Genomic DNA, 27,842 nt, shown 5'->3' on the forward strand with positions numbered 1-27,842 from the left:
GGTTTTGGCCTTATTTTTCCAGACAATTAGACTGTCAGAAACACCAAGGCCATTATTCCTCAAACAAAAACATCATCATCGGCTAGGTCCTTTCACCCCATGCCCACTTGATACAGGGGAGGCGATGCTGGTGTAGGAGGCCCAGATGACGCATTGCAGTAGCCTTGCAGTATGTTGCCTTCCTCAGCCGTGAACCCTAGAGAAGTGAGCATGGCGGGCCAGCAGTTGCGGGTGATGATGCTGATCGCCTGGCAACATTCAGGGCCAAGAACAGTCTGGCCGTTGAGGAAGAAGAGGATGATCTCATTTGTGCATTGCCTAATCTCCATGAGGGCGTTCCAGCATTCAACTAATCCTCCACTGGTTTCAAGCCTGGTGGTGAGGTCAAGTCCCGGGTTTGTAGGCAGGTCCCTGGTTGCAGCTGCATTGGCCATGAGCCAGGTGAGTGCCACCAGGAGGAAGAGAGTCTTGAGAGCCATGAGAGAGTTGGAGATGGTAGAGAAGTTGAGGTTGGGAGATACGATTTATAGAGGTGGTGAGGGGAGGGTAGAGGGCTGTCACTAAAGATGCAATTAGTATCGCTATCATGTGGTCTTAATTGTGGGTCTAACCCAAAAGGCAGAGGAGAAAATGACGGGTCTTAATTCTGAGTCTCAACCCCTGAAATGCCTCAAATTTTCGCTTTCCATGCCCTTGGCGCTGGGGGATACGTTTAGAAATGAAACGGCATTGGATAACATATAGAAAAAATATGGTAGGAAATTTTATGAGACAAATTCCTCTTTTGAAACAAACAATACGAGGACAATATGATGGCACTTAAATGTTTAATTGTTAAAGGGTTGGTTTGGAATACGTTTCATGTAAGACTTAAGTTAGAAGCAGAGCAAAGGCATGATTATTGATAGTAATATTACCCAAACTTTACACTAGTAAAAACATAAACCTAAATACTATCTAATTATTAAATAAATAACAAATGTAACTCATTTAATAATTAAGTCATTCTATTTAAGTAAGTTTTGTATAAGTCTATATGATCAATGTCTCGATTAAACATGTTTATGATTTAATTGATGTTTTTATTTAAAAATAAATTCAAAATGAGTGAAATATGAGTTAAATAGTTTAAAATTATAATCATTTTAATCAATGTGATTATTAAATGGGTCAATTCATATAAAATTCCTATTATATAGATTAACTAAAAAACTAATTTATTATATGGGTTATGCATATTGACATGAATTTGACCTAAATCTAATTATATTTAATTCAAACTCATGAAAAATATATTGGATTTGAATCGTATTTGTGAATTGTATATTCCCTGATCTTTCCCTTCCTCTGTGATATATATATATATATATATATATATATTAATACGAAGCAAAACAAAAATGAAAAAGGAATCTAGAGACTAGGGCCATTGTGGTCACCCATGATCAATAGCAGAAGAAAAAAAAAAAGAAAAAAAAAAACACATAGTAAGAATCAATCGAGTAGTTGATTGTTTAGCTACTTAGTTCGAATAGAGTTTTTTGTAAATGAAATACGAACAAGTTAAATTATTTGTAAATGAAACTCAACTATAGTATATTTAAAGGTTACTATTATAATTGAGAATTTAACCCTAGTTAAGTTTTTTATGAATTAAACTTAGTTCCAGTATAGTTCAAATGAATTCTTAACGAGAAAGAAAAGTTAAATTAAAGAGATAAATATGTTATAGGATGAAATGAATAGGAAGATATGATTTTGGAGCTAAACAAAATAAGAAGGGGTAAAGATGTTCAAAGAGGTTCATTTTTCTCAACATAATTAGAAGGGAGGTCATTTTTATAATTAGCTACTTATTTCGACCCATGTGTGCAAATAATTTTTTCTCTCTCTCTATTTTTGGAGCAAGCCGCGCGCAATCTTATAATCATTTGCCCGTCGGCTCTTATATTCTTTGTAATTTTCTTGCAAACTGTTTGGCTCGTCGGAAAATTGAAATCCCCTAGGTTTCTCCGTTACTTTCGAGAAGAGATGGGCATCGCTGGTCTGCCGAAGAAGGAGGCGAACGTGCTGCGAGGTCACGAGGGAGCAGTCCTCGCCGCTCGTTTTAACGGTGACGGAAACTATTGCCTGAGCTGCGGCAAAGACCGCACCATCCGCCTCTGGAACCCTCACCGTGGAATCCACATCAAAACCTACAAATCACATGGCCGCGAGGTTCGTGATGTTCACGTCGCTCCGTAAGTAACACACTCCTCTGTATCTCCTTCTATTAGGTTACGATTTCACTGAGACAAATGTTTGATTGAAGAATTTGAACAATTTTCGAGATCCGTTGCTGGTGTTATAGGCGTATCTATCATTGAGTGCGTAGATATTTATAGTGATTTGTAGTTGAATATTTATAGTAATTGAGCGGGAAAAGATGTTTTTTATGTCCACATTTGGCTACTTTAATGTTTTGAAATTTTGAAAGTTTGCCTTTGTGGTTGAATATGATCATGGATTCGTGTTGCGGCATAGGGTTTTGACGAATAGTTATGTAAAGTCTTGGAGACAATGCAGCTAAATCCCGATGTCTTGGCTTGGAAAAGTGTAATATCTGTTTAGAAGGATAAATTTCCAATGCTTAGGTAGTACCTGGTATCTTAAACTACCTTGTGATTTTATCACCAGTGGTCTTATGCTACCTCAGAACCGAAGCCTTACCCTGCCATTTGTGATGATTTCTAGTTTAATCTGTTGCCCTCTTGAGATGGCAATGAGAGATTGGACCCAAAGGTGTCAGAATCAAGAGGATCCTATTCAGCCTCAGGGGATTTAGAGTTCATTTGACAGTGCTTTTAAAAAACGCTTCTAGCATAAATAGTGCTTTTGAAGAAAAATTATGTATTTGACAAAATTTAGAAATCATTTTTAAAAAGTTGAAAAATTACTTGTAATGCTTCCTGAAGAAGCACTTGTTGGAGATTCTCCCCAAAACACTTTCTAAAGATAGGACTTCTAATTTTTTTTTTTTTGATAGATAAACGCACAGAAATATATTAAAAAGGGGGCATGAAAGGCGACCCAGAGTATACAGGGAGTATACAAGCATCACCTACAAAAACCGGAAACAAAAAGGACAAACCCTTACCAGCCCTCAACAAGAACCCAACCAGTCCACAAAATTAAACAAAGAAAGGGGGCCTTCAACTATGGAAGAATTAGCCCAAGATAAGAGATTACAAATGAAGGAATTTTTCAATCTTTGAAGTGATAGGACCTCATTTTCAAAAACTATCCTATTTCTTTCCTTCCATACCATCCAAAATAAGCAAAGAGGAGCTGCCTGCCAAACCTTACTATGCTTCTTATCCTTTAAGGGAGCATGCCAACCTAAAAGAGTGTCTCTAATCGAAAATGGGAGGACCCAATTTTAACACCAAATAAGGAGAACAAGAGATCCCACAAAACCTTCGCCTTAGAACAGTGAATAAGGATGTGATTTATCGTCTCTTCTTCATCACAACACAAGGGGCACCTGTTAGCTAAATTCCAGCCCCTCCTCTTTAGTTGGTCTTGAGTGAGCACCTTCCCCCAAGAAGCTTCCCAAGCAAAAAAGCCCACCTTGGTAGGAACAAACGTACTCCAAATAATTCTCCATGGAAACGGGACTGCACTGCTGTGGTCAAGAGAATTGAAACAGGATTTTACAGAGAAAATCCCATCTTTCGTCTCATTCCACACCATCCTATCCTCCAAATCAGCATTCAGCCTCTTTCCTTGAATGATCAGAAGGAGTCTCTCCACCTCCTCCACCTCCCAATCATTGAAAGGTCTAAGGAAGCGGGGATTCCACCCTCCCACTTCCCCCATTGAGTCCCAACAGTCCGCAACCCTCGCGTCTTTAGAAACCGCTAAATCAAACAAGGAGGGGTAGGCCTCACAAAGAGGAGTGTTCCCGCACCAAGTATCTTTCCAAAGCCTCACCCTTTTACCATTCCCCACCGAAAAAGAAACATTGTTGAGCAACAACAACCCTTCCTTGCTGATTTCTTTCCAGAGCCCCACCCCAAAGCCCTCCCTACCCCCGCAAGTGCTCCAACCTCCTCTAACAACCCCAAACTTCGTGCCAATTATAAGCTTCCAATAGGAATCACTTTCAACCGCAAACCGCCAACTCCATTTGCACAAAAGGGCCCTATTGAGAGTAGTGAGGTCTCTAATCCCCAACCCACCCTTCTTTTTATGAGAACAAACAATACCCCATTTTATTAGGTGGGGCTTCTTCTCCAACGCTCCCCCTCCCCAAAGGAAATCCCTTTGAATTTTCTCAAGTCTTAATTTAACCACTCTTGGCATACGCATTAAAGACATGAGGTAGGTTGGCATACTCGCCAAAGTGCTCCGAATGAGAGTGATTCTTCCACCCTTGGAAATGAATTGCCTCTTCCATAAGGCAAGTCTCTTGCGCATCCTCTCTTCCATTCCGTCCCAAACCATCACCGACTTATGCGAAGCACCCAAAGGGAGCCCCAAATAGGTAGAAGGGAGAGATCCCACTTTGCAGCCCAGTTCAACAGCTAGTAATTCAGCGTTCTCCACTCTACCCACCGGCAAAATTTCACTTTTGTTCAGATTAATACGCAATCCAGAGGTGGCTTCAAACCACAAGAGTAACCAACTTAAAAAAGCCAATTGCTCTTAGGAATCCTCGCAGAAGACAAGCGTATCATCAACGAACAGCAGGTGTGAAACTTGAATTCCTGCTCCTTCCCTTCCCCTTATCCTGCAGCCTGAAAGATAACCCTCTCTCACTGCCCTATTAATGAGGCTAGTCAAAGCCTCCATTCCTAAAACAAAAAGGTAAGGGGATAGGGGGTCCCCTTGCCTTAACCCCCTAGTGCTTCGGAAAAAACTGGTTGGAGAGCCGTTGATCAGAACAGAAAACGACGTAGTGGATAAACACCATTTGATCCACCCAACCCATTTCTCCCCAAAGCCCATTTTTTGCATCATTGACAGCAAAAAATCCCAATTGATATGATCGTAGGCCTTCTCTAAATCCAATTTACATAGAACCCCACTTTCCTTCCTTTTCAGCAAGGAGTCTATGACCTCATTGGCTATTAACGCTGCATCAAGAATCTGTCTACCTTCAACAAATGCATTTTGGGTAGTAGACACCACTTTTCCCACAACCTTTTTCAATCTATTGGCTAAGACCTTTGCAAGCAGCTTGTAGAGGCTTCCCACCAAGCTGATGGGTTTAAAATCGGTCAAGTCTTCAGCCCCGCCCTTTTTTGGGATTAAGACAAGAAAGGTGGTGTTCAGACTTCGGACAAACTTTCCCCTCTCAAAGAAATCTTTGAAAAATCCCATAATCTCGTCTTTGACGAAGTCCCAGCAAAAGTGCCAGAAAGCTAGGGTAAACCCATCCAGGCCAGGGGCTTTGTCCCCATTCAACTCTGAAAGAGCCAGGAAAACCTCCTCCACAGTGAACATTAGCTCCAGCCTAGCTGCCTCCTCTGCCCCAATGCTATCAAACTCAAGATTGTTCACACTAGGGCGCCAGCCACTTGGATCCGATAAAAGAGACTGAAAGGCCCTCACCACTCCCCTTTGAATATCCTGCTCTTCTGACAGCCAGGTGCCATTGACTTTAATTTTTTTCAGGCAATTCTTCCTTCTGTTAGAATTTGCCATCTTGTGAAAAAATCCCGTGTTCTTGTCACCTTCCTTCAGCCAAATCTGTCTTGACTTTTGTCTCCACGAAATCTCCTCCATAAGCACCCATTTCTTGAAATCCTCCTTAGCCTCCTTTCTCGCTTCTAACTCCCAGTCATTTAAAACTCTTAGCCGCTCCTGATTATCCCAATAAGACACCTTGTCCAAAGCCAGCCTCTTGTTCACTCCAACTTTGCCGAAAACTTCCGAATTCCACTCCTTCAACTTAATTTTTAAAGCCTTTAATTTTTCTGTCAGGATAAAACTATAGGACCCACTATAATTGAAACCTTGCCACCAGCCTTTTAACAGATCCTTAAACCCGTCCTCCTTTAACCACATATTCTCAAATCGAAACGGAGTTGGACCTCTCCTCACTTCTCCCCCATCTAACAGAATGGGAAAGTGATCAGACACCGGTCTTGGAAGAGAACACTGGAATACCCCACTGAAGTGATTCTCCCACTCCTCCGAAATTAGAAAACGATCCAACCTAGACCTGGAGAGACCATTCAGCCCTCCAGTCCACGTGAACGGCCCCCCATGGAGAGGCAAATCTCTCAAGGCCAACTCCTCAATTACCTCCGAAAATCTTCTCATGGATCCAGTGATTCTGTCTTCTATACTACGCTCACTGGGAAATTTGACCACATTGAAATCCCCACCAATACACCAAGGGTCCGACCATAACCCTCGAATGACACCTAATTCTTCCCAAAACAGCTCCCTATTACGTTTCAAGGTGGGACCATACACTCCCGTAAAGGTCCACAAGAAGCCATCCTCGCGGTGTAGTCTTAAAGGAGGAGTGGGAACATATTATACACAGCTTCCAAAAGATAGCACTTCTAATAAAAACACTCCCAAATGTAGTCTTAAAAGATTTTCTGAGATGCCTTGAGGTGTTTTCCTTACTTGAGTCTATTTTGGCAAGTTTCATTTCTCAAGCTCCACTGTCTATTTAAAGATATCTTCAGATCTAGCTGTTTTAGTTTCTAAGTAGTTATATGGCTTGATAATTCACAATAGAGGTATGAACCTTATGCTGTATATAATATGCATATAGCATTACCATTTCTTGAATGTGTGCATAAATATGTATGTATATCCCGATTCAACGTTAAATGAAAGTCAAGTGAGCGTGGTTATCTTTTAATCCTATGTTATATAGACATTTCAAGGCATGTGAGATACTTGTATCTGATTGGGTATGGGATATGTGTCTGATATGCCTGCTAGTAAGATTTGAATCCAACATGTATGTTCAACAAAAATTCATATTTTGTTATTTGTAACCTTAGATTCATGTTGAACACTTGTCACAGTTATGCCCTTCAATTTGCATGAGGGATAAAGTGAGGGGACAGGTAAATTTGATTATTTAGTCATGTCCTTGTGTCCTAAGATTTGAGAATTAAACAAATCTGACACTTAGGTCCACACCAGTACCTGAAACTTGTACCGCAGTCCATTGAACATGGTTTAACCCTATTTGCAATCACTGATGTCTGGTTGTATTGCAGGGACAACTCCAAGCTCTGTTCTTGTGGTGGCGACCGACAATTATTTTATTGGGATGTATCAACTGGCCGTGTGATTAGAAAATTTCGAGGTCACGATAGTGAGGTATGCTTGTTTGCATTTACTAAAGGTTTTTCCCATCACTCTGTTTTTTAAATGATTCCATTTTGCGTAGGTGCTTGTGGAAAATTATGTAAGATAGTTGTTTCGTCTCCATCGTTTGGTTCAATTTTTGGGTAGAAGGACCCTCCACCATTTTTTAACTCTTTTTCTAACATTTTGCTATCATTTTCTTTTCCAGGTGAATGCTGTAAAGTTTAATGAATATGCATCTGTGGTAGTATCAGCAGGCTATGATCGTTCTCTGCGTGCTTGGGACTGTAGATCTCATAGCACTGAGCCTATTCAGGTTAATTTTGTCCTTTTTTTAATAAATTTTTGAGAAACTTTTTGTAATCAACCTTTATCTTTTTATACTGAATTATTTCCCAAAAGTTTGCTTATCATGCAGATCATTGACACATTTTCAGACAGTGTAATGTCTGTTTGTTTAACCAAAAGTGAAATTATTGCGGGAAGTGTAGACGGAACTGTTCGGACATTTGACATTCGTATTGGTAGGTATGTTGTGTTGTAGTGACAGAATCACAAAGTTCAAAATCTTTCTTGCATTTGGAGATTTTCTTTTTTCTTTTTTTATTTATTTATTAATGTTTCGAAGAGACTCTTCATTGGAGGTGCTTTATACTTTCCTCTCTACAAAATGGAAATAACATCTGAAACACTTTTTCATATCAAATAGAGAACTTTCTGATGACTTGGGGCAACCTGTCAACTGTATCTCAATGTCAAATGATGCCAACTGCATATTAGCCAGTTGCCTAGATTCCACACTACGCCTTCTGGATAGGTAATTTTTTATACTTTCATGCATACTTATTGTACGCATTTTGTTTGGCTTTGCTGGTTGTTTTAATGCTTCTTTCTAATCACAGGTCTACTGGAGAACTATTGCAGGAATATAAAGGTCACACTTGCAAGGTTAGCATGCATATTCCTGGTACCAACTCTTTGTAATGGTGCCTTTTAATTTTTTAATTTTCCTCAATGTCAAATTTGATCTGTCTTTGTAATAATTAAAGTAATGGTTCAGGTCATTCTTGCCCTTACAAAGCTTTCTATTATGCCATAACCTACTTTTGTCTCTCAAGCCATTCATATCAAAAGCATAAGGAAAGTTTAAATCGAGTATTAATTATTTATGCGATCTTTTTCCCTTTTTGGTGTGCTTCTTATCAGTCTTACAAAATGGATTGCTGCCTTACGAACACTGATGCCCATGTAACTAGTGGGTCTGAGGATGGCTTCATCTTCTTCTGGGATCTGGTTGATGCATCTGTGGTGTCAAGCTTCAGAGCTCATGCCTCAGTGGTAAAATATTCTTCTTTAAGCACTGCATTACCTAGTATCATGTTATACCTTTTACTTATACTGATTCATATTTATCAGTGGAGTTTAGCTTCTCCTGAAGGCTTTGAATTTTGCAAGGCCTGTGCGTGTTTAATAAACTAGTTACTCCGACATAAAACAATGTAGATCCCTAGTAATTGACTTCCTTTTTTTATGAATGTTGTGTTCCGCTCATACCCTCTGGCTGTCTTAAGCTTTGATATCTGACTTCCTTTATGGACTCCACTTCTCATGCAAGATGGGGGAATTGGAGGGTGGGGTTGGTGTTATTCTTTATAGGATTGCCCTATAACCACTTGTAGTAAAAGTACTCTAAAATGCAGCAAGTTGCATACATTGTCCAAAGGGAAAATGGTCAAGTACAATGTGTGTTGATTTCTGGGTTTGGGTGACTAGGAGTTCTGGCCTTGGCTTCATTTTTCCTCTCATTTTCTGGAAAATATCAGAATAAAAAATAACAAGTTTTTGTGAATTCGTTTGGCAGGTAACGAGCGTTAGTTACCACCCCAAGGATGACTGCATGATCACTGCCTCCGTCGATGGTACCATCCGAGTCTGGAAGACATGAAAAACTCCATTGCCACCAACTCATTACCCAAAGGTCTTCCTTTTCCAGATGCTGAAACCTATTTCCTTCTTTGAATTTATGAATGAAACCATTCAAATTTTTTGGCTTATGTTGATAAAAAAACTATAAAAAAACCCTTGTAATTTGCATGCATTTATAGTTAAAACACTTCTCAATAGTTGAATTCCCTTTGACGTTGTCCTAAAACCCCTAAAGGTCCGACTTAGGTGAAGTAGTTGAGGTAGGATGTGGAGGTTTCAATTAGAGGTGACAATTTGTGTTAGTGGGTGGGTTTATATCATGTCAAAGTTCAGACATTTGATCAAATAAGTCAACCCAAATACAATATGAAAATGATTGAGTGAACAAAACATAAACTTATTTAATAACCAAGTTTCATTTCAGAAGCTGATTGAATTGAGTCTTGTATGAGTCCATATAATCAACCTCCTAAATTGACATTTTTACGATTCAATTAATCTATTTATTTAAAATCAAATTTAAATAAATCAAATATGAGTTAAATATGTTAATAGTTAATTAATATATATATTAATTAAGGTAAATATAAAATTGATAAAAAAATAATCCAAACCCACGAAAAATAGATGGGTTCATCTTGAACTTTATCAACCTCGAGTTGATTATAGTTGGTTTTTTTCTTTTTAATTATCGAGTGGATAGTGGATTATTCTAATCTAATCATTAACATTACGACTAGGTTTTGTGTTATTTATTTATTTTATAATTTATAATTTTGTAATGTTAGGATGTTTGTGGCATTGAGACAGATTTTAGCTGTTAACATACGAGGATTCAACCTCGACCATCCAAAATAAAAAGCATAAACAGCAGCATGCATTCAAAATATTCGAGCTAATTATTTGATTAGATTAGTTCTCGAGATTAGGCTTGAATTTTCTATGATTTAAATACCAAATTCAAATTAAAAATCATCAACATAGATGAGAGCCCCACATGGGTTTTTCTTTAATTATGATTTTTGGTTGGTAAAATGCATGTTCTTTAATATGAAGAAGGTCAATATATTATTGCAATAATTTTTGTTTGTACGTTGCTTCTTCTTTCTTATCCATGAAGAGGAGTGCAAGAAGCACAAATTTGAGTGGCAGTACCAAGCAGTTGACTATGGTTTTTAATTAAAATATATCATGACCTTAAAAATTATCTCCTCAAACCGACACAAAGTCCACATGGGTTTTTTATTAATTATTATTTAAAACATAAATTTTTGGTTTTTGTTTGGTAAAATGTATCTTTTTAATTTTAAACTCATTTTATTAATAATATTATTTGTCATTTTTGCTTGTGGAGCAGCCATTCTTATCTCTGAAGTGGAGGGGAAGAAGCAAAAATTGCATTGGAAATAGAAATCGTTTGAGTATGAGTTTAGCTAAAGTTGATTAAAGATGATAGTTTATTTGTTAATTTTAAATAAATTCGATATAGAAGAAAGAGAAAAAAAATGAAGAAAATTGAAATATAATATAAGTATTTATCTATTTTTAAATATTTTAGTTCTTCATAGGAGAATTTGTCAAAGCCAAACCGGGAAGCAAAAGGAAAGAGTCCAATAAAAGTTTGATTGTAAATATTTTATGTTATGTGGGTATTTTGGTCATTTAACTTGGGCAAGGGCCCCTCTGTAAAATCTTACTGGTGAATGGTCAATTTCACTTGACTTGGGGCATGACCACAAGGAGGACAAGTTGACTCCGTCAAGGCCAAGTAAAAGTCTGAATTGCCCCTAGCAATTTTTCTTAGAAGTTCATCTTGAAATATGCTGTAATTTTTTTTTATTTATAAAAATTATATATATAATTACAATTATAATTATTAATAAAATTTATATCTTAACCGTTACAAACTTTATTCTCATTATCTTAAACACTTTAATTACTCATTAATTCTTTCAATAAATTTTAAAAAAATTATATATATATAATTACAATTATAATTATTAATAAAATTTATATCTTAACCGTTTCAACCTTTATTCTCATTATCTTAAACACTTTAATTACTCATTAATTCTTTCAATAAATTAAAATAATTTTAATAAGAAGATAATATTATTATTTTACATTAATTATATATCATTTATTTGTAAAAAAAATTATATTCCCATCCACTTAAAACTCTCAACACCCATTTCATTTCATATTCACCCAAAATATATTCGGTTAATACATGCATTAAAATATTTTTAATATACCTAAAATACCCTTTGGTATCTTTTTTTTCTATCTTTGTCTTGTGTCCTAGATTTTTTTTTCATTTATAAAACTTATTATAAAAATATTATTATGTTTTCTTTGCATGGTTATGTTTGGTTCCGTAAAATATTAAGATAAAAAAAAATATAAATAAAAAAGATTTTTTTAGTTATTCTATTGAATATATATATATATATAATTAAAACTAATTAGAAATTTATATATTTTTAAATTATTTAATCCTTATATCGATAAATTAAAATAAGTAAAATAAGTTTGAAATAACAAATAAAAATAATTTATAAATTTTTAATAAATATTTTTTATTTTATTTTATTTTTTCTACTTTTCTTTTATATTTCATTTTTTTTTTGTAAATTTTTTTTAAATCTTTTCAGAACCAAATACAGTCTATTAGTGTTTATTATGAAAAAAGTAAAAAAATAAAAATAAAATAATGGTATCTCGAGCCCTTAAAGGTGATGGGAGGTATAATATCGGGGAAGTATAATGTCGAATATTCTTAAAGTTTATAAGGGTATTTTGATATTTTCACCTATCATATTTTTGTCCTAAAAAAATTCCTTTTCTACTTTGATGTAAACTTTCTTAATTTACACCGGGGATAAAATAATTAAAAAAAATCAATGGTGTTTTAGTAATTAAATGTAGTTCATAGGGTCCGCAAAGTCAGGTAATTAGAAGAGATAAGGAAGACGTAACCTCACACTCGCCCCCAAAAGCACGTGCTCAAAGTCATCAAAGCTACACTCTCGGCGTGCACAACACGCTCCTGTAAAAGGGCGTGGTTAAAGACGCGACAGTGAAAATTAAGGGCGGCTGTGAATAGTTAAGGAACTTGTCGGCTTTGTGAGTGAGAATTAAATACTAATTAATAAAAAAAGGTGAAAAGAATTGAATAAAAATAATAAATTATTAATATAATAAAAAAGTTAAAATAAAAATGATGAAGGTGGTGGTGATTAGTCGCGGAGTTGTGATGATATTGAGAGTTTTAATGGTAGAATAGCCAGGGAAGTCTCAGCAAAAAAGGCCTAGAAAAAGAGAGGGAGTTTGAGTTTGTGTGGGAATGGAAAAAGGGAGACATGCTCGTGTTTATACCAACAAGACTACCATCACTCGTGCTTCCTTTGAGACTAACCCGAATCTTTAAGGTGACTTTTTTTCCCTTGTTTTAAGGGGCATGGTCTCTTATCTCATTCTCCTGTCTCTTCGCCTTTTTTTTTTTTTTTTTTTCTGAAATTCTGGAATTTTGATTCAGTTTGGTGAGTTTTATCAAGTGGGTATGATTCTCTTTTGTGTGTAAGCATTTGGAGGCTGAGGTGGTGGAATTGCTGTTGTTTTTCCTGGTGGGGTTGTGGTGGGGGGTGGTGAGAACTGAGCAGTTGTTGTTGTTGTTGCTGCATGTTTTGTTGGTGTTTGAGCTTTGGTTGTTTTGCGCATTCAAAAATTTTCTTTTCTTTTCTTTTCTTTTCTTTTCTTCTCTTCTGGGATTGCTTTTGGGTGTTGTAAATTTGTAAGTGGTTTCTATTCTGAGGTATGGGGTTTATGTGATAGTAATGCTCCTTCCTTTTTTTTGTTTGAAGTAATTTGTTTAGCCTTTTTAGAATTTGGTTTTTCATGGATGATTTCTGCTGTTTATCTGAATCTGATGTGTGTAATCCTACCCAAATTTGGTGGGTTTTGGCATGAAGAATCTTGTTTTTTCTGTTTATTAGTTTATGTATCTGCTGATGCTTTTGATGATTCTGTTTGTTTATATCTTTCTACTTATATGCAGTGATTTAACCTTATCTCCCAATTAGGAGCCCACCTTAATGTGCATCCATGGGTGGTCAGAAAATTTAGTTTTACAGTTTCAATATGTTTTCCCCCCTGGGAAAGTTATCTAAAACAGTAAAACACCAATAAAATAATACACCAAAAGAAATTATTAGCAGGGTTATTAATTTAGAGAGATTATTATGTTTCTGTTCTACTATATTCGTTCATGTATGATTAATAAATCAAAAAACAATAGATGTGGTCAAAAGTTAATAGATAAAAGCCTAAAAAATTGTAAAAAAGAAGAGATGATTATTAATTTTTAGAAGATAGAAAAACTGTTAAAAGGAGGATATATGGTGTCAAAACTTAATAGTCCAAAAGATAAAAATGTTTCAAAGATGTGATGGTTCTGAGAAAGGATTGAATTGAGCTTAATACTGTATTATAAATTTTTGTTTGCTATTTTTTTATGCACCTTTTCAATTATTAATTTATATTTCCTAGAGTCCTTAAAGGATTTTTAAATAAATTATGATCTTGTGCATTTAATGAGGTTATTAATTTAGTACACTGGCCCGAATTGGGACCATAAGATTTTATTATTTAAACGAGGTTATTAATTTATTGAATATTTATTTATCGAGGTTTTATTGTAGTGTTTATGAATTTGGGATTGACAAAAGTGATTGGATTTATGAAGACAGTATTTTAACTAGGCATGCAGACGAATGACCATAATCCCCAAAGTTCTATTTTAAATGAGTTTAAGATAAAAAAGAGATTCATTCAATTAAGGGTTATTAAATAAATACAGGACTAATTTCAAATCCTATGAAGATTATAATGATACTTTTAATTTTAAATCCCCTATGGGTCTATATAATGGAGGTTCCTGAAAACTTACACCCTATACACTTTCATTGGTTGAGAAGAATATTGTAATGAAGAAGGAAGTGGAGTTCTTTGTGTTGGAGAAGTTGGTGGATTTGAACTTTTAAAGTTGCAGTGAAGCAGCATTCAGCATAGTAAACAGATTTGTTTAGTGGGCAATGTTTTTGTAGCAAAGTTTTGGAGTTCTTGAATGTGTTTGATCTGTCCTCCTGAAACTATCAGTAACTGGTTCTTTAGGATGGTTCTTTGTACCCAATGCTGATTGTTGGTGTGGAGATTTTCAGGTATCAGTTGCACTTTAGGCATCGTTCTGTTAGTTTCTAATGTAGTTGTGTCACATAAAAAATAAGTTAAACTAGACCTTGTAGATAATGCATAATGGTCCAGAAGCAGGGGAGTGTGGTTTTGTGTTGGAGCTCATCTAATGTGGAAGTGTTCAAGATTTTGAACCTTCACATCCTTAACATGCTTTTTTCAGAGGACAAATGTTTCCTGTAATGAAAATCTGTTGCAATATATCAATTATATTTTAGTGGTTACTCTGTTCTTGCATATGGACTGATTGTTTCTGTCTCAGTCAATGATTGAGACATACTGCTGCCAACTCTTGGTGTTTTGCCTTTCCAGGCATGCTCTAAAAGTAAAATTGCTTTTAATAGTGTATGGTATTTACTTTTGATAATTGACTTTCAGAACAGGACATCTTTAATCAAATTCTGGTGTCATCATGCAGAAAAACACTTAGTTGGATTTGCTCAAGCTGAAAACAAACTAGGACCATCTCTTTTGACACCACCAAGCTCAAGTAAATTTGTATCATAATTTGGTGACTCGTCAAAAAGAGTAGGAAGCACTTTGGAAGAATGCAACACTTGTGTAAGAATGATTTTCATGTAAATTCAGCTCGTCCAACGTCACCATGTGATGCCAGTAGCCCACATTGGTGGACTTCAAGTGAAACAAATACTCAACAATCATCTCTGCCCAAATTTTCACGCCTCAAGATAGGAACTCAAACTATAGATTATCATAGTACCAAGGAATTGGGCTCCCAAGTTCGAGATCAGGATTCACCCTCAACTCGGTCAACTGGCCAGTCTTACCCTGGAGTGCTTCACTGGGGAGGAAACAACACTCATGGGCAAAGCATATTTTCAGCACACTTAGGTAGTTATGTACTTCTCTCTGTACATTCTTCTTTTTTTTATTTCCTCTCTCTCTCTCCCTTTCTTCTTTTGGGGGGAGGGGTGGAAAAGGATATGCTGCTAGGTTTTTGTTTATGTTCTTTTTTCTTCTTCTTGTTTGGGGTCTGGGCTGGGGGCAATGCTGCAATGTTTTTGTTTATGTTTTTTAGGAGTTAAAACAAAGCATAAGGTGTCACTCTCCTACTTTTTTGGGCTTTACCTTTAGCCTCTTTTTGATATATCACTTTTGCAACAGTGTGCTCCAAGTCATAGAGCAGATTTAAATGCAGGATAAGGCTGTAATGGTCCACCTGCAGGTGTGTCAGTGTAGCGTGTCATGACACATCGATAAACCTGTTGTGCAATGATTTAATATCTGTAGACAATGATATGGTTTGGGTTTTCCTCTGCCATTTGGAAGAGTCCCTAACGTTCCTTTTATTCAGGTGTCAGTACCTGTTTTGCTTAGGCCTGTGTCATATAATTCCCACTCTTTTTTGGATGAGCATGGCTTTATTGTGGCAGTATCCTTTAGATCAGTCCAATTGTGAACATTTATTCCCTTCCACTGAACTCAACTCCTCACAGTAGATGGTGTACACAAGGTAACACCATGTTTCATTGCTGGACCACCCCTAATGGTGCTTGGGCAGGCCATGGATTAATGGTGTTTACTGGTGTACCACCTCTGTGCCGATTTGTACATTTAAGACCTCTCAAAAAATATTTATAACGCTTTGAATTAGCTGTTGCTTGCCATTCTTGAAGATCAAACCTGATTTCCCTGAGGATGCTCATAAGGAGGTCACTATCTATTTATCAAAAAAAGAAAAAAAGAAAGAAAAAGGAGGTCACTATCTCCAACCCTGAAAAAAGGTATGATTCAATCCCATGGCTTTGGTGCAACCAACTGGATAATTTACTAGCTTAGTTGGCATGCACCTCTAAAAGAACTATTTTCTCCTATGTTGTGAATTGTCACCCTAAAAGGGAATTAGCTCTCCTTGGCATGCACATGCGGGTACACACATTCATACACTCAAAAATGTGTTCACACACTCAAAAATGTGTTCACACACTCAACGACCCAACCTTATGGATCAACTTAGTGGATCCGGGTCTTTGGCGTATTTCCCAGAGACTTCACTGCTAAGCTAGCTCACAGCTCCTAGGAACTTTTTTGCCCTCACAAGCCACAACTTGTGAATGTCAGAAGGACATGCTTCCGTTTTTAGAAGGAAGAAAAAATTAACATGTTTTAAGTTTCAACATGATTGACACCATTTTAATAAAAATATAGTTCCACTACCATGCTTGGCTTTGGGCATAAATAGTCATTCCATGTTCCTTTCTATTACATGTTTCCTTCAATTTGTGGAGCTGAATTAAGTTGGTGTTGGTTAGTTCTAAACGTATTTCAAGACTTCTCTAAACGTATTTCAAGACTTGCACCTCAAATTAATGGGTTTATTGTGCTTTTCTTGTTGTTAGGCTTGCAGAATGTCTAATTTGGCTGTTCTTGTGCTTGCTTAGGATACAAGGAAACTCATGGGAAGCCCATGGTATCAATCGGAAATCAGGATTATCTCTTCACTCCCTCACAAGTTGATTGCAACCAATTGACTGTAAGTGGATTCTTACTCATGGTTTTGGTGGTTGTGGGGTTGGATGTTAATATTTTGATTTTTATTTTTCCGATGTCAGGCTCGCATTCCAATCACTGCCACCGAGATATACCATTGCGACTTACTAGCACCTGCTTATGGTACAAAGGCTATGGTAAGTACTGCATGGTGTATAAGCCTGATTCTGTCTATGTTCTTATCTTTTGATCTATCTACACATAGATATATAAGACTATATGACCATTAGCAATTGGAATTAGACTTATTCCCTTCATTTTGATTCTTCAACACGTTGAATTTTTTTTCCCTAGTTATACTCATTTTTCTTTTTAAGATGATAAGACCCGATATGACCATTAGTGATTGGAATTAGACTTATTCCCTTCATTTTGATTCTTCAACAAGTTGAATTTTTTTTCCCTAGTTATACTCATTTTTCTTTTTAAGATGATATGACCCAGTTTTACCCTCTATATAACTTGGCAATTTTTGGGTTATTCTGAATCATTACTAAATGTATACTTAGTCATTTTTAGTTGTTATTGAAATTTGTATTGCACTTTGTCATTTATATTAGCTTCCCGATTTACACCCCTTTTGAAATTTAGTCCTCAAGGGAAAGTAACGGAAATGAATGGAAGTAGACTTCAGTTCTTTGTGAGAATTTAAATAGGAAGGAACTATATATTCGCATCTCTTGCCTTTGATGCTATGAAAACAAAGAGCAATACAAGAAATTCAAAGTTTTTCAGTGTTGAGATACAATTCCATCTGGATTTTACCAGTTTATTTACTTTGCCTGTTGTTTATGTTTTGATCTCGAATACCACCTTATGATGACTATGAAACGTGCAGCTGTTGCTTTCACCTCTAGTTACTGCAGTTTTTTCTATATGTGATCACACCTTTCTGGTCTATTTTAGGATCATTTTTTTTTAGTGTAAGATCAACATATTACATTGATTAGCTTTCTGCTTTAGATTTATCATCATTTGAGAAAATCAGCCACTTGTTGGGACCAATTTGTTTGATCCAATGTTAAGAAAGGCTTTATGAACTTGTGGTTAATATGAAACCTCTGGTTGCTACATAAGTTCTTTGTTGGAGCATTTATTGTTGTGGTTCCTAACAGTGAAATGGTACCTTTTAGGACTCCTTTCTATCTTATCTCCATGTATGACCAATTAACAGGCCTTTTATGTGCTTAGTTAGTTCTAGACACGTAAATACTTCTTTAGATTTTGTTTAAAAAATGACCTGAACTTGTGTTTCTTTAGGCTTAGTTTGCTTTGACAGTAAGTTGCCAAGGGCTACCAGTTTCTTTTCTTTTTGGGGAATCTCAAAACTTGATATAAACAAAAATATCAACTGTTTTAGTGCCACAAACACCTACGCACAAGGGTTCTTAGAACCATTTCCATGATCTAGTTTTTCCCCAATACAGCAGATGTGCCTTAATGCTTGCCACATAACTGTAAAAGAGATCCAGTAAACAAGTATGGAGACTTGCCATTTGTCATATGCTTCAAACTGGTTATGCTCTTTTTGGTACGATGATTTCTTTGTGTGCCTTTCTTTTTATTCTCTGCTGAGTAACTCTAGCCAAAGGTGTGACTCATCAAAGTCTAGAAACCATCCTTCCCACCGATAGCACCTCCCCTATATATCCATGCTTTTTCATTTTTCTAATTTGTAGTGAATTTGCCACAAATGGTATGCTGGCCTTACAGATTCTTTAATGTCATAAAGGAGGTCTACTAAGTTTTCCTGTCCACAAATACCTTTTTTTTATTTTTTTTAGTGATTTTCTACTTTGCATCTCCTTTGCTGTTATGATTCTCTGCTTTACCTATCCTAATTAATATTTTATAGCAGCAAAGTTTCTTTTTTTCTATTTCTTAACCCCAGATTACTTCTTTATGAAGTCTAAGTTTCCAAGGCATAGATGCAAATTCAGTATTACAAAATGAGATTATTCTTATAACCCTTTTGAATCAGGGATGGACAGCTTAATGTTTTCTTGATTTTTTTTTTTCAAATATATGTGTGGGTTTCGATATAGATTCTGATTTTCTTGTCCTTCAATCAATCCATGACCTGAGTATTTAAACTGCATCACTTCCAGTGCTTTTGTACCCAAGAATGTGTTTCTTCTGCTACCCAATTATGACTTGTTTATCAATGATTCATCAACAGATTCATCATCCTCAAATGATGGGAATGGCCCCTTCTCGAGTGCCATTGCCTGTACTAAATCCACAAGAAGAGGTTATTTTCATCAATCCAAAGCAGTATAATGGAATTATGAGGCGGAGGAAGCATCGCGCCAAGCTTGAAGCTCAAACCAACCCTGTCAAAGCTAGAAAGGTTTGCCCCTATTTGACTCTGGCCTCTGGCTTCAAAGCAACACGCCAATGATGGTACTGTGATTGTTTTGACTGATACATTGTTGGGTCCTGTTTTGAAACTTGTGCAGCCTTATCTCCATGAGTCTAGGCATCTCCATGCCTTGAAGAGGCCTCGTGGAGCTGGTGGACGCTTCCTCAACATGTCCAAGCTCCAAGAACCCAAGCCTTCTTCTCCCTCAACAGATGCTCTGATTGCAGGCTCAGCTCAGCCACCTTTCAATGGAAATACTGCATCAGAGTCTGAAGTTCATCAGCCAGAAAACAACAGAGAAGGGGCTTCCACCACCTCCTGCTCTGATGTCACTAGCGGCTCAAACAGTGATGACGTCTTTCTGCAGCCAGAATTCAGGTTCTCCACCTACCCTCCTCACATTGGCGGATCCATGAAAAGGAATGATTCTGGGAGCAATAACTTAGGTGGGTCTGGCCTCGGGTGACAGACGAGGCAGACAGTGGATGTGTCAGCAGCTTGTGTTCATCGTCCATCGAACGATCCGGCTGCTGGTGTCCCTTGGAAAGTCATCCTTGGCTGTGTTTTCTTCATTAGTTCATAGCTTTGTCAGCTGAATACAAGATACGGAGATTGTTACTAGCTGTTATTTCACTTTTTTTTTCCATTTTGTTTCTCTTCGGAAATACAAAAGTAGATGAATTTGGATAAGATGGTGGTTTAGTACAATATGATTTGAACAGGGTTTTGGTCTGGTGTCTGCATGTGAATCTTGTTGCATGTAGACCGTAGAATTTCTTATGAATATAGTTTCAGAGATGAGAGCCCAAAAATCACTTTGAGCTCCTGTTTGGAAGGTTGGAAAATTGCAGGAAAATAATCTAAAGACATTAAAGCTTCAATTTGTTTGGAAATGTTGGAAAGTTGCAGGAAAAGAAAATAAAGATACCGAAGATTCATATTGTTGGGTGTAGGAATGCTAGTCTAAATATTCCATGTCAAAAAAGGGTCTATTTTTTACCTTTTTCCAATGTTTTCTTGGTCTCTCTATTTTAATTGAATTTTTGGAATCCAAAAAGTTTGTTTTAGTATAGGTGCGTGTAAGCTGGCTCGGACATCTACGTTTATAAAAACAATTTTTATTTTATTTTTTATTAAGCTTTGGAAAGCCTTTGTACCTCAATTATAAATTTTTTTTTATAATGATTTTTACTTTATATTATATAATAAAAAATTATAATATATTTATTTGTAAGTTGCTTTGATTAATATAAAATAATAAATAAATTTTTTTTATAATTTTATTTAATATTATGAATTATTTTTTAAAAAATAATTATTTGACTTATAAAAAATGTACATATTTTTAAATTAATTAATTTTTATATATTTTTAAATTAGCGAGTACAAGCCCGCTTTTACGAATAATTTTCATTAAATTCAAAAAGTTCAAACAAAAGGAAAGACTTGGAATTTACACATCAATGGACTTCTTTGCCGACACCCAGCTGTCACAAAGTGAGCCTCACAGCCACAACCTACATTGCTTATGGTCTCTATCATGTGCCACTTGCAGCTTTACAGCATGATCAACGGTCTTTGTCTCCCCACGTGTTGCTCTAAGGTTCGTCAGATTTACTGACTCATTTTTTCACTGTGTGCCGCTTGCGATCAGAGCCTACAGTTCGGGTCGGGTCCACGTCCCAGTCCGACACTTTCCTTGTTACCAAACACAAAATTGAAATGGAATTTGAAAGATCACAAAAACTTAAAACCTAAGGTCGTGTTTGGAAACTATCTTTGAAACAATCACAAATTGCTTTTAAACTGTTTTTTTGGGTACGATTGCTCGGAGAATTAGAATTAAAAAATTATTTTTCAAAAAGAAAAAAGTATGTTCTTGGTAAGGAACTAACGCGGCCTTACTATCGTATACCTCCCGCTCACATTAGCATTTCCGCTCTGCTCCATTTGGATTTCGGACTCGACACCGCTCTCTCAAATATAGTTAACCCGCAACAGATTCAAATCCGTCCTCTTCTCCACTTCTCACCCTGCTTTTGTTCTTCCTGAGCTTTGAAATCCCCATAAACACCCCCGGAAAACCCGAAATTGCCACATCTGTATTCTCCTCCATTTACTCTCCGAAACACAGTCGTTTTGACTCACTCCACACGCTACTCAGCCATGGACGGAGGCGCAAACTACAATCCCCGCACTGTTGAAGAGGTTTTCAGAGATTTCAAAGGCCGCAGAGCTGGCATGATCAAAGCCCTAACTACAGGTTTTCTTTTGTTTTTTATTTTTTAATTTGAGTTTGAATTTGAATTTGAATTTGTTTTTGGAATGGTTTGTTTTGAGTGTTTTTGTTTTTGGTCTTGCAGATGTGGACGAATTTTATCAGCAGTGTGATCCCGGTAAGGGTTCTTATCACACTTTTTTTTTCTTTTTTTCTATAAAAGTTCTGTAAGTGATTGTTGTATTAATAAATTTTTTCACGCTATTTGATGTTTGCATGTGTTTGAAAAATTAGAAAAATGGGTTAATTTGCTTACTTTTTCTGGTCCCGTTAACAGATTAGGGTTACCCGGAGGAGATTATGGAGTAATGCTGCGATACTTTTGAATTTTTTTTCTTTCTTTCGGATTCTTTGAGCATGCGTTTGTGAACTTTCAATTTAGTGCTTTCTTTTTGGGTATATTTTGCAAAAAAAAGAAAAAAAGAAAAAGAAAAAAGAAGAGAAGTGCTGCAGTCTGTTTGAGAGAACCGTGTGTTAAACAAATTTCTATAACAGGAAAGGTTTGAATACTTGTTTTTCCATGTTTCCATATCAACTTATTTATTTATTTATTTTTTAAATTCGTGGATAATTCTTGCCATTTTTCATCTTTTGAAAATGTTTTTGGGAAATGGACACAAGTTTTTGAAAACAATATGAGCACACTTGTACTCAAATTGGGCATTGTGTTTAGGGGTTCAATTCTAGCACAATGTTCTATTGCATTTCCATTTGCCACAGTGTTTTGGGTGCATGAGCACTGACAAAGTATTTAGTTAAGTACTGTTGAAGGAAATTGAGTTATTAGACTTTTATTTATTTATATTTATATTTATATTCTTTTGAAAGACTGGAGTCAGCATCCCCAGCAGGGAAGTGGGATTCTGTTCTGTGTTGGATATGCATTTTATGTTCTAGATATTGGTTTTAATATATCGTATGCAAGGAGATAAAGAATCCAATTTCTTGTTTATTCAATGAAGATCAAGTGAAGGTGTTATGGGTGCTTGAATTTGGCCCCCTATGAATCTAACATTTATTGGCATTCAGCCAAACTGCTTGTGGTTTTGTGTTTTGGATTTTAACAGTGCGATGGGGGTAATAAAGAAGCCTGCTCCTTGAGACAACATGGGGCCTTGTTATATAGTGTGTAATACAGTTAAGATTGTTATATAGTATCTGTTGTTGGTAGCTTGAGTGTGCTAAATCCCTCCTTTATATATTGATTGGGAATTTTTAATGTCGGCATTCTCTTCAGTTTCTTCCATAATAACTCGAGACTTATCAGAAGAATGAGTTGCTGTTGTCATTTTCAAAACTGTTTATGTAACCTGAGCTGTTTCTGTAGTTATTTGCTTCCAGCTGAGCCATGTTGAGGAGGAAATGCCACTTGCATGTAACTTTAAGTGCATCTGACAGCACACAACCTTTGGTATTATTTGCTTTAAATTCCATCTGCCGTCATCCATTTAAAGATTCTTACCGATGTCAGATTGTTGGATTGGAAGTTCCCTGCTAATAGTTCCGTTTGCAACTCCTTCATATTACTAGACAGGCTTTGGGATTCTTTGCTTTAAATTCCCGTTTACATTGATCCATTTTAAGATTCTTATTGATGTCAAATTGTTGGTCAGAGGTTGTCTACTAACATTACCCCTTCATATTACTATTTTACCATTATTTAATTATGGAATTTAGGGTTACAGCAGAAAATGGATTTCCTAAATATTATAATACTATAGTAGACAGTAGGTACTTACTATTATTATTCTTGCATATCCTTAATTGGCTCGGTGCATTTGAAGGGAGTGTGCGTGTGGGGTGTGGTTTGGTGAAAGTTTGGAGAGAAAGTTGAGGGAAATTTGTTCTGTGGATACAGAATCTTGTTTCGGATATGAGATATTCCAGCTCTTATTCCTAGAAGGCCTGCCTTCTATGATTTTAACTTGGCTACATGTATTTTGCACCTTACAGAGAAGGAGAATCTGTGCCTTTATGGATTTCCAAATGAACTATGGGAAGTCAATTTACCTGCAGAAGAGGTGCCTCCAGAACTCCCAGAGCCTGCACTAGGGATCAACTTTGCAAGAGATGGAATGCAAGAAAAAGACTGGTTATCTTTAGTTGCTGTCCATAGTGATGCATGGTTGCTTGCTGTTGCCTTCTATTTTGGTGCCAGATTTGGATTTGATAAAGCTGACAGGTTTTTCATTTCTCCTTTTCTTTTTCTTTCCTTCGATATAATTGCTGCAAGAGTTTAGGTTTTTAAGGTTTTAATGAAGAAGGGATAGCATGGGAACAAAGTTTCCCTTTTGCTAATCTCATGAGTGACTTACTCTCCAAATTTATTTTATGTATTTTATGTTGATTTTGTTTTAATGATTTTCTAGCAACTCACCTATCATGAATTTCACCTATCATGAATTTCCTGGTTTTTCTTTGTGATGTGGGCTGGGGAGGTTCTTTCTGCTTGCCTCATTCCAAGCTGAATTGGGACAAATTTTTTGGTGGTGGATTTTTTATTTGAGAGTGGAGACAGTTTTTGCTTGTTACTCTGTTTTTCTATTTTCCTTTTCTTTATATTAGCTAGGCCTTGAACTAAATTCCTTTCCTTGCTTGTCAGGTATCATTTTTTCTTTCCATTTTTAGATCTCTTATCCATTTTGGTGTCTAGCTCAGCCATCCTTTATGGTGTCATTTTCTTTTCTACTTTTTGCTGTATGCTTTTTCTTTACACTCTGTCATAGCTCAAGACGGATTTTATTTATTGATCCATTTTTTGTGCATTTCCCTCCTTTTTTTGGGTTGGGGGAGGAGGGGGTGGAGTTGGTTATGTTAGCTAGGCCTAGAACTTCTGATATCTTCCTTTCTTCCCATAAAATCATACTACCAACCTTCCGCTAAATGGGTCTTTGAGCTGTATGTTCTTGCTTATCGTCTCACATATCTTTTGATAGTTTAGATTTAGTACTATCCAGTTTGCTCAATGGTCAATTGGCTAGGCCTGGGATATTTGGGAAGCTAAACTTTGTGGAAAAAACCTGCTTCCATAGAACCTGTTTCCATACCTTTTTGATAATCTGGGGGAAAACCTTTGGAAAAACTGGATTCTCTTTCTTCTTGAATTGATAGCTATTTATGAGGACTTCTCAGAGAATTTTTGGAAACGTTCAGGATACTTTTTTTTTTCTTTTCGATAACCGTGGATGTCCGGGCCAGCTTACGCGCATCTCGACTAATCCCACGGGGCCCTGAAGTTAACGACCGGATAAACCTCCAGTGGCCCTGAGGGACTTGAACTGGTGACCATTGGGGAGCAAACCCAACCTCCAGTATCCCTGTTCAGGATACTTATAGGGCGTATATTTACTTATGAGAAGTTCTGGGCACAAGATGGTGCTACTCTAAGTTCTCAGATCTTAATTAGGGTGGCACCTTTTCATTTCACCGTGCTCTGTAGTTCTTCACTACTTGAGCAGGAAGGAGTCTGTGTCTGCAGGGAATCATTTTTTCTCAATCAAGAGTGCCTCAACAGTATTTTATTAGTTGTTTGCTCTTTAGTTTGGTATGATTTTGCGGTGACTGTCCTACCCTTATTTCCTAGTCCCTGTATTTTTAGTGGGCATGCATTGACACATTGACATAGGAAGATCTAGTTAGTTCATTCAAGGAATATTTGGTTTTCCTCTGAGTTTCCTATGCTTTGTTGATGATGCATAAGTCTCATGCACTGAGGTTAGAAAACTGCATGTGCTGTTCATCCCTCTTGTTATGCCTCATTACATAATGCTCTGATGCTTTTATGTGAGTGCACTGGACCTGGTTTCAAATCTTAATCTAGCGCTCAATTAGAGTAGCTCAAATATCTTGATTTATTGTCTGCCGATGCAGTTGCAAGTATGTTGATACTGGAGAAACCAGCTGTAGCCTCACAACTTATCTGAAAGATGAAGCAAGTTTTACTTGGATCTGTCATTTCTTCCCGCCTATCACATGAGTAGCTTTTTAATGAGATGCTGTATTCCAATATCTTATCTTCTGTGGTGCAGGAAGCGGCTCTTTAATATGATAAATGATCTCCCAACCATATTTGAAGTTGTGACTGGTACTGCAAAGAAGCAAGTAAAGGAGAAATCATCAGTGTCCAATCACAGCAGCAACAAATCCAAATCAAACTCTAAAGTGGTGGTAAAATGGATCCTTTTATCTATCATCTTTCATCTTTCATTTTAGACAAAAAAAAGAAGTGGAATAGATGTTTGGGTATTGGTTATGGTTTGGAGTGACATACTTAGAGGAGGCCACTGTAGCTATTTTCTTCCAAAATGAATCCATCAATTTAAACTTGGTGTAGTAGGTAAAATAAATTTGTAAGTGACAGAGTACTGTGTTTTAATATAACACATATATCTTAGGCTTTTGGTAAAAGACCACATGTTAAACCCCCTGGCTGCAAAAGAAATTTTCTGAGCAACCAGTATTCTAATTTTGTAGGTGGTTCAGTGTCTGTCCTATTCTAGTCTAGGCCATATGCATTTATCCTTAAGCCAATATGCTTACATAGTTTGATGAGTAATTATCATACAATTTATTTAAGGAGCTGAAGCAACTTATCCTCTCAATTTCCCAAATATTAGCATGCCTGTCATTGGCCCCATAAATTGATGTTTTTGCTTGTTCACTAGTCATGCCAAATCACTGGTGTCTTACCATCTAGAACCAAATGCTTACTCAATTAGCATGAGCATGGTATTTGTCCTGAATGCATAGGCCTCATTTCCAAAAGCATCAGATGCATAGCATGCCTGTGGTATATCTTTTGTACATGCTTCCTCTACCCTGTTTCACTCTGTATCATTTGGTCCATTGTTTCATTGGACAGCCACAGCAGCAACAGCCGCAGCAGCGGGGATCTGAATCTCAGGGAAAGTATTCTAAGACACCACAGAAGGATGAAGATGAGGGCTTGGAAGAGGAAGAGGAAGACGAGCACGGCGAGACATTGTGTGGAGCATGTGGCGAGAACTACGCATCAGATGAGTTCTGGATTTGCTGCGACATCTGTGAGAAGTGGTTCCATGGCAAATGTGTGAAGATCACCCCAGCTAGGGCTGAGCATATCAAGCAGTACAAGTGCCCATCATGCAGCAACAAGAGATCTCGCCCCTGATATATAAAACTAATGATTATATGGTGTTTCCACCGTCGTACTCTTCTCAGTGGATCATCTTTAACTGCCTTGCCAGTCAGGTTCCTTCTTTCCTTCCTTGGTGCTGTATTTAGCGAGACTTGTGAATTGAATTGCTACTTTAGTTTCGGGGATCTCAGTTGATATAATACTATTTATTTGTAGTTTGGTGAAAATATGCTCCTGTTTAATTTGAAACATCTTATTCTCCCTTGCTTTCCGACTAACCCCCCCCACTCCTTTCCCTACACGAGCACATGCTTTCCCATATGGTTGGTTGATGTTATGATCTATTTCCTACTCAGTGGGAGCTGACGACTCCTTGGTGTTTCAACCGATGGTAATCCTGTGTTTTTTTGCCTGGCGCTTGAATCCTCTATTAGCAAGCTTTGGCTGTTCAGTTGGGACTACTTTGCAGGAAAAATAGGAATTTGAGTCCTTGATTTTGATAGTTTCTGATTGTCTGTGATCTAGGGTTTCTATTACTCATTTTTTTTTTTTTAATTTTTTTTCATGCAAACAGCTATGCACTGGCCATTTTTTTTTCCTTTTTAATTTGTTGGAGTGGGTGAGGTGGGCTTAAATGAAGCGATAATAATGTCTATAGGAGACCCAGTCGATCGGTGTTTGGATGGGCGAGGGGTTATTGTTTTTTGCTTTTCGTTTTCTTTGGTTTGATCTTGCTTTTGGTGCTCATGTATACGAACTATGTATTTTGGTGCATAATTTTTTTTATAGGTGTTGTTAATATATCCCTTTAGCTTGCTTATAAAAGCACATGAAAAAAATGCAATAGCCATGCATTGGAGCAATGTTTTTATGTGACATGGGATTTCATTTCGTAGTTATTTAGATGATGGGTCATGTTTCTACGTGTAAACAGCATTAATAGTTGATTCAATTTCCGAAGAATTCCAAACAAACCCAATGACGGGTCTCTTTTTTCTTATAGATGGCTTCGCAATGATGACAAAATTTCCATTTCCATTTCCCTACCACTCATGAGTGTATGGAAGCTTGCCTTA

General features: G+C 36.7%; 4 protein-coding genes across 10 annotated transcripts; 3 read left to right on the forward strand and 1 right to left on the reverse strand.

Moving 5' to 3' along the window:
* Nucleotides 1-92: 92 nt before the first annotated feature.
* On the reverse strand, nucleotides 93-479 carry LOC100260034 (hypothetical protein). Its single transcript, XM_059739818.1, has one exon. The coding sequence runs from the start codon at nucleotides 477-479 to the stop codon at nucleotides 93-95; it is 387 nt and encodes a 128-aa protein (XP_059595801.1).
* Nucleotides 480-1,855: 1,376 nt separating this feature from the next.
* Nucleotides 1,856-9,446, forward strand: LOC100254937 (uncharacterized). Its single transcript, XM_002274390.4, has 8 exons — nucleotides 1,856-2,240; nucleotides 7,233-7,335; nucleotides 7,532-7,639; nucleotides 7,742-7,851; nucleotides 8,033-8,140; nucleotides 8,226-8,271; nucleotides 8,530-8,661; nucleotides 9,185-9,446. The coding sequence occupies exons 1-8, from the start codon at nucleotides 2,032-2,034 to the stop codon at nucleotides 9,266-9,268; spliced, it is 900 nt and encodes a 299-aa protein (XP_002274426.1). The 5' UTR covers nucleotides 1,856-2,031; the 3' UTR covers nucleotides 9,269-9,446.
* Nucleotides 9,447-12,476: 3,030 nt separating this feature from the next.
* LOC100249800 (nuclear transcription factor Y subunit A-3) lies at nucleotides 12,477-20,091 on the forward strand. Of its 6 annotated transcripts, none has more exons than XM_002274422.4 (6): nucleotides 12,477-12,680; nucleotides 14,918-15,351; nucleotides 16,902-16,993; nucleotides 17,073-17,147; nucleotides 19,190-19,360; nucleotides 19,470-20,091. In XM_002274422.4, exons 2-6 carry the CDS (start codon nucleotides 15,048-15,050, stop codon nucleotides 19,836-19,838), a joined length of 1,011 nt encoding a protein of 336 aa, XP_002274458.1. In that variant the 5' UTR covers nucleotides 12,477-12,680; nucleotides 14,918-15,047; the 3' UTR covers nucleotides 19,839-20,091. The 6 variants fall into 6 exon arrangements, with proteins under 6 accessions (XP_002274458.1, XP_010654482.1, XP_010654479.1 ...); XM_010656177.3 differs by lacking the exon at nucleotides 12,477-12,680 and adding an exon at nucleotides 12,699-13,063; XM_010656180.3 differs by lacking the exon at nucleotides 14,918-15,351 and having other exon boundaries at nucleotides 12,496-12,680.
* A 742-nt stretch (nucleotides 20,092-20,833) lies between these two features.
* On the forward strand, nucleotides 20,834-26,993 carry LOC100263503 (PHD finger protein ALFIN-LIKE 4). Of its 2 annotated transcripts, none has more exons than XM_002276322.5 (5): nucleotides 20,834-21,635; nucleotides 21,736-21,768; nucleotides 23,604-23,832; nucleotides 25,679-25,817; nucleotides 26,512-26,993. In XM_002276322.5, exons 1-5 carry the CDS (start codon nucleotides 21,539-21,541, stop codon nucleotides 26,797-26,799), a joined length of 786 nt encoding a protein of 261 aa, XP_002276358.1. In that variant the 5' UTR covers nucleotides 20,834-21,538; the 3' UTR covers nucleotides 26,800-26,993. The 2 variants fall into 2 exon arrangements, with proteins under 2 accessions (XP_002276358.1, XP_019077865.1); XM_019222320.2 differs by having other exon boundaries at nucleotides 25,679-25,814.
* Nucleotides 26,994-27,842: the final 849 nt, after the last annotated feature.

The sequence above is a fragment of the Vitis vinifera genome, chromosome 9, assembly GCF_030704535.1.
Source record: "Vitis vinifera cultivar Pinot Noir 40024 chromosome 9, ASM3070453v1".
Lineage (NCBI taxonomy): Eukaryota > Viridiplantae > Streptophyta > Magnoliopsida > Vitales > Vitaceae > Vitis > Vitis vinifera.